Source organism: Schistocerca nitens, chromosome 9 (assembly GCF_023898315.1).
Source record: "Schistocerca nitens isolate TAMUIC-IGC-003100 chromosome 9, iqSchNite1.1, whole genome shotgun sequence".
Classification (NCBI taxonomy): Eukaryota; Metazoa; Arthropoda; class Insecta; order Orthoptera; family Acrididae; genus Schistocerca; species Schistocerca nitens.
In genome coordinates, this window is record NC_064622.1 from 66,629,041 (window position 1) to 66,634,635 (window position 5,595).

Genomic DNA, 5,595 nt, shown 5'->3' on the forward strand with positions numbered 1-5,595 from the left:
CGCATCTTTGCAGACAGTCTTGGGGGAGAAGTTGCGATGTTTATGAATAATATTCAGTCAGAGTTTAAGGAAAAGAGTATAATTAAGCCAGGTGCGCTGCTATGTGAAGTTCTAAAGGATTGTAATAAAATCCTGACAAACGGTAGTCATTGTGTTGTGATCGGCGGAGCAAATGACGTGTATCACAGTGAAACTCAGAGTGCGACAACAGCTTTAAAACAAATCGTTTATCAGAAAGCTCAAGTGAAATTCTATGTCGTCATCATTCCTAGAAGATACGACCTAATAGAAAATTCTTGCGTGAATACTGCAATTATAAGAGCTCACAGACTATTTGAAAAAATATGTAGAGGTAGTCCCAATGCAACATTTATAGACGTAAAAACCGATAAAAGACAGCACATCACAAGACATGGTGTTCAAAGTAATGTAAAAGGGAAAAAAGCTGCGAGTATGTGCTCTGAGATAACTGCTGCTATCAAAGAGTTAAGGGGAGTAGTGCAGCCTTCAATCCCTCTGCCAGGAAACCAAGTTTATAAATCATTATCTTATGCAACAGCGGATATACCATCAACAGCACTAACTGCCCAGTCAATAATAACAGCTGCACCACCAACAACAGCAGAATCATCAGCAACTGTACCAACAACAAGAGAAGAATCGTCAGCAGCTGTACCAACAACAACAGCAGAATCATCAGCAGCACAATCATTAGCTGCTGAATCTACAACAGGAGCAGAAACAACAGCAGCAGATGAAGAACCAGCAGTGACAGAACCAGCAATAGCAAGAAAACTAGAAGCAACAGCAGCCAACCATCCTGCAGTTCTTGATCACCTCAAGTACCAACAGCAATGGAATTTTCAATATCATTACAATCAATGCCGCTAACACCACCACCACCACCATACCCAACAAAAGCAACAACAATAGAAACCATTCAACTACACCTGCTATGCCATCTGCAAACTGTGAGTCCGCCAGGATGAGGAAACTAAGTAACTGAAACAACAGTTTTTTATGGAGAAGCATAAAAAAATCAGTCCTTGATAAAAACTGGGAATCTCACATCAAAATATTCAGTCAGTACGAAATAAATTGTTAAGTGTGGAATTATTATTGGGCACTGGGTACAACCTATATATTTAATAATTCACAGAACATTGGCTTAAAGAACAGGAAATACTTCTTTCCAGTCTAGAAAACTATACAGTAGCTTCATATTTTAGTAGAACAATCCATAAAAATGAAGGTAGCTGCATCTATGTGCAACATGGGCTACTGGGCGTGGGAAAAAAAATTGATCAGATTTATGTAAGCTAAGTACTGAAAAAGAATTTGAGTGCTCTGCCATCGAAATTGTACTTGCTGATCTATGATATGTAATCATTAATGTCTATAGACCATCTGACAATAAATTAATAATATTTCACAATAGCTTAGGTAAAGTATTAAACAAACCTATTAAATCTAGATGCAAATTAGTACTCTGTGGGGACTTCAGTGTTGATTACCTCAAGGATTCTAAACAAAAACAAGAACTCCAACCAGTATTCACCCATTTCAACACGCGCCATACAATCCCAGTTCCTACTAGAGTTTCTGTAAACACTGCGACTGCAATTGATTATATTGTCACAAATATTCAATCAGAGAATTATACGGCAGAATCTGCTGAAAACAATTTATCTGGCCATACAGAACAAATTATTGCCATAAACCAAAACCTAAAGGATAGAAAGTATAATATTAAGTACTGGTACAAACCTTTACTCAAAGAAAACATAAATAAGTTCACTAACAAACTTACTAAGGAAAGTTGGACCAAACTAAGAGATAAAAACAACAGAAAAATGCTAGTACCTTTATAACTAAGTATTGTGAATACATCAATGAGGCTTTTCCCTGCCAAAACAAATGTGTCTCTAGTAAAACAAATGAAAATAATTGGGGAAGTAGGGGCATTATGGTATCCAGTACTAGACTCAAAGAGCTGTATGGATTAGTTAACTGCAGAGCAGAGTGCTCAAATATCAAAATGTATTACAATAGGTATAAGAAAATATATCGCAAAGTCATAAAATGTGCCAAGAAAAAGACTACTGATAAGGCTATCAGCCTTTCAGAAAACAAGGCAAGGACAGTTTGGAAAATCTTAAATGAAGAAACAGGTCCCAAAGAAATTAGATGGAATAACACCTTAATAAAAAGCGCTGAATCAATAGCAAATGTCTTCAATATCTACTTTATTAATATCTGGAAACATATGACAGAGAGTATCACAATCTCAGGAACTAAAGCTTTGACTGGATTAAAGCTGAAGAAACAACCATTAAGTAATTCGATTTACCTGTTTCCTACTAATGAAGGAGAAGTAATTAGAATTATAAACAATCCAAAAAACACTAAAACACTGGATGTTTATGGAATATCAAATATGCTCATTAAATTGTGTCTTCTACCTTTATAGCTAAGCCACTGACCAAAGTATTTAATAAGTCAGTGGCAAAGTGCATGTCTCCGCAAAGCCTAAAAATTGCAAGTTTAATACCACTATTAAAAAAGGGTGATGCAAGAGAACCATAAAATTACAGACCTGTGAGTATTTTACCAACAATAGCAAAAATATTTGAATGTATTCTGTACAACATGTTCATGAGGTTTTCCACAACAAACATAATATTATCGAGAAGTCAACGTGGTTACCAGAAGAATAAGTTCATCACAACTGCTGCACAACATCTCTCTGACTACGTGCTAGATGCTTTTGAAAAGGAAGAAACTACAATAGGCATATTGGCGAGACATCTAAAGTATTTTACCTAGTAAATCACGAATTACTTCTGGAGAAATTAGAATTCTATGGGATCAGAGGTACTGCACTTCACTCGTTAAAACACTCTTTGGCAAACAAATGTCAAAAAAGTGGAAATATCAGTGAAAAAGGTAATAAATTTTACTTAGGTACAAAGAAAGTTATGCTTGGTGTTCCACAAGGAAGCGTGCTAGGGTTATTACTGTTCTTGATTTATGTAAATGATCTCCCAAGTGGCATCCAAAATAAGACCATCCTTTATGCTGATGATACCAATATTATGATAAAGGGTGCAAATTTAGAAGAATATGTTCTAAACAGTGAAGGAGTTCTTTGTTATTTGATAAATGGTTTTGCGATAATAGGTTAGTACCAAATTACAATAAAACCAATTTTATCTGTTTTAAGAACAGCAAGACCAAACGAAACTGCTATCAGAAAGTTAAGTGAAATTGTCAACATGGAAAAACTGATAAAATATTGCTATGCACAGTTTTATTTCATTATGTCCCCTATGGGACTGAACTTTAGGGGAGTGCATTAAATATGACTAAGATCCTAATTATACAGAAAAAGGCCATCCACATAATGACAAGGCAAAAGAGGCGTACCAATTGTAGGCCAAAATTGAAAGATCTGCACATCCTAACACCAGTAAATGCCTACATCTACAGAACTCTAACACTCTCAAAAAACACAGTAATCTCTATCAAACAAATGAACAGCTACACCAATACGAGTTGCTGCAAACTAAGGTCAATTCAGCATCGAACCAGCCTATGTGAGAAAGGGATTACATACATAGGAATGCACCTCTGTAACTTTCTTCCAAATGTCATTACGCAAAAAGAGAACATAAATGAATATAAAAAGTGTATTAGACAAATACTGACAGAAAATCGATTTTATTCAATTCAGGAATTTTTTGATCAAAGCAAAGTTGTGAATAAATGTCTAACATGATTATAAACCTGTGTGATTTTAACATGTATGATTATTAATCTGTATAATAGTATAAATTTGTAATTACACTGAAGGGCCAAAGAAACTGGTATAGGCATGCATATTCAAATACAGAGATGTGTAAACAGGCAGAATACGGCGCTGTAGTCGGTAACATCTATACAAGACAAGTTTCTGGTGCAGTTGTTAGATCAGTTACCGCTGCTGCAATGGCAGTTCATCAAGATTTAAGTGAGTCTAAACGTGATGTTATAGTCGGCGCACGAGCAATGGGACACAGCACCTCTGAGGCAGTGATGAAGTGGGGATTTTCCCGTATGACCATTTCACGAGTATACTGTAGCGGCACCACCGTTTAGGATAGGGAAAGCTAGTTTTGTGCAATATTGTGAGTACAAGTTACAGGCAGGTGTGGACCGGATTGATGTGAGTTACACATACCAACAGTTGCGAACTAGAATAGTGGCCACAGGGCCATAAAATTGCTGAAAGAGTATATGTAGCTGTTTTGAATGTCGCAAATCACAGGCAGAAGTGGTCCACTGGCCAACTTAGCATGTTATAAGTACGTGACGTGAAGCAGCGTATATGGCAAAACAGAGGTGCACAGTTGCATATAAATAGATGAGGGTTTCTAACGAGAGTCATTCAAGTGTGGCAGCTCTACTGGATGGCAGGGCGTGTCACACCACCAGCTACACGCAGCAGCAGATGGGGCGCCAGCGTTCCAGTCCATGGCGCGTCGCTGGTTCGATCCTCTGAGACTGACATGAGGTCCGTAGCCAGCCAGAGGCGGGCCACTCCGTGGCTTGCTACTGCGGGCAGGTGTCCTGGCTTCCAACACATGCCAGAGGCATCCCGAGGCGAGGGCTACAAATTTGGACGCTGGATTGCGGTCACTTGTTGTAGCCACGATCTCTGCCACACCGGCGAGAAGCCCGCAGCTGGCTGCCTGCAGCTCACACCAAGGGGCACTGAGTCAGCGAGGATGCAGACCGCCAAGTCAACTGCTGGCATCCTGAAGACGAAACTCCACTGGCGTACAAGGCTGACGCACAGTGCGTGCAAGGGTTACTGAGGCAGCCATTCCGCGCCAAGCTGTTTCGCAGACAACAAAGTGGTGTCCTCAGCATTGCAGGACCTGGTGACGCAGACCGAAGGGTACATGGCATTTTAGTTGGAAACAATAAATCACTTGGAAAGCTCAGACAAGTCTTTTAAATCTTGTCAGAAGTTGCCACTACATTTGGTGTCAGAATAGCGGACGTCCTCTGTCCAGTACGACGTTAGAGCCCACCGCCTGCATTACATTCACAAGATGTGATGAGTTTTGACCAGTTTTCTTTTGAGTATTGGACGTTTTCTTGCCTTTGTGTGTTTTTGAGTATGGCACATGGTAGTCCATTTTAGATGTTTTGCATAGGCATATTATTATTATTTTTATGTCAGAATAAGTGTTAGTGTATTTGGGGCAGTAAGATTTATTTTTTTCTTTCATGACATTTAATTACTTTTGTATTGGTTTCAGTATGATGCTACCGAGTATGATGATACTGAGGTGTAGGGAGTCAGGTTAAACTTGTACTTAAATGTTTTGTTTCGGGAATAACTGGGAATGAAAGCAACACAATGGCAGAGTCAGGGACACGAGGTGTGTCGGAACCAGATGCGGTACGGATTTTTTTGGAAAAGGTAGCACAATTGACAGTGGACAGTACACAGTTGAGATATGAATTGACATCTAGAAGTGAGTGGGAAACCGCATCTGATCAGTCGTTGTGGCCTAGGGTGCAGGAGACTGATCCAGCTGCAGTGGG

At 39.1% G+C, this 5,595-nt stretch overlaps 1 protein-coding gene across 1 annotated transcript; it reads left to right on the forward strand.

Annotated features, from left to right (window-relative positions):
- Positions 1 to 453: 453 nt before the first annotated feature.
- On the forward strand, positions 454 to 891 carry LOC126204007 (uncharacterized). Its single transcript, XM_049938437.1, has one exon. The coding sequence runs from the start codon at positions 454 to 456 to the stop codon at positions 889 to 891; it is 438 nt and encodes a 145-aa protein (XP_049794394.1).
- The last annotated feature ends 4,704 nt before the right edge of the window (positions 892 to 5,595 follow it).

Coding starts and splice junctions, on each gene's coding strand:
- LOC126204007 (XM_049938437.1), top strand. CDS start 454: ATGTGCTCTGAGATAACTGCTGCTATCAAAGAGTTAAGGGGAGTAGTG.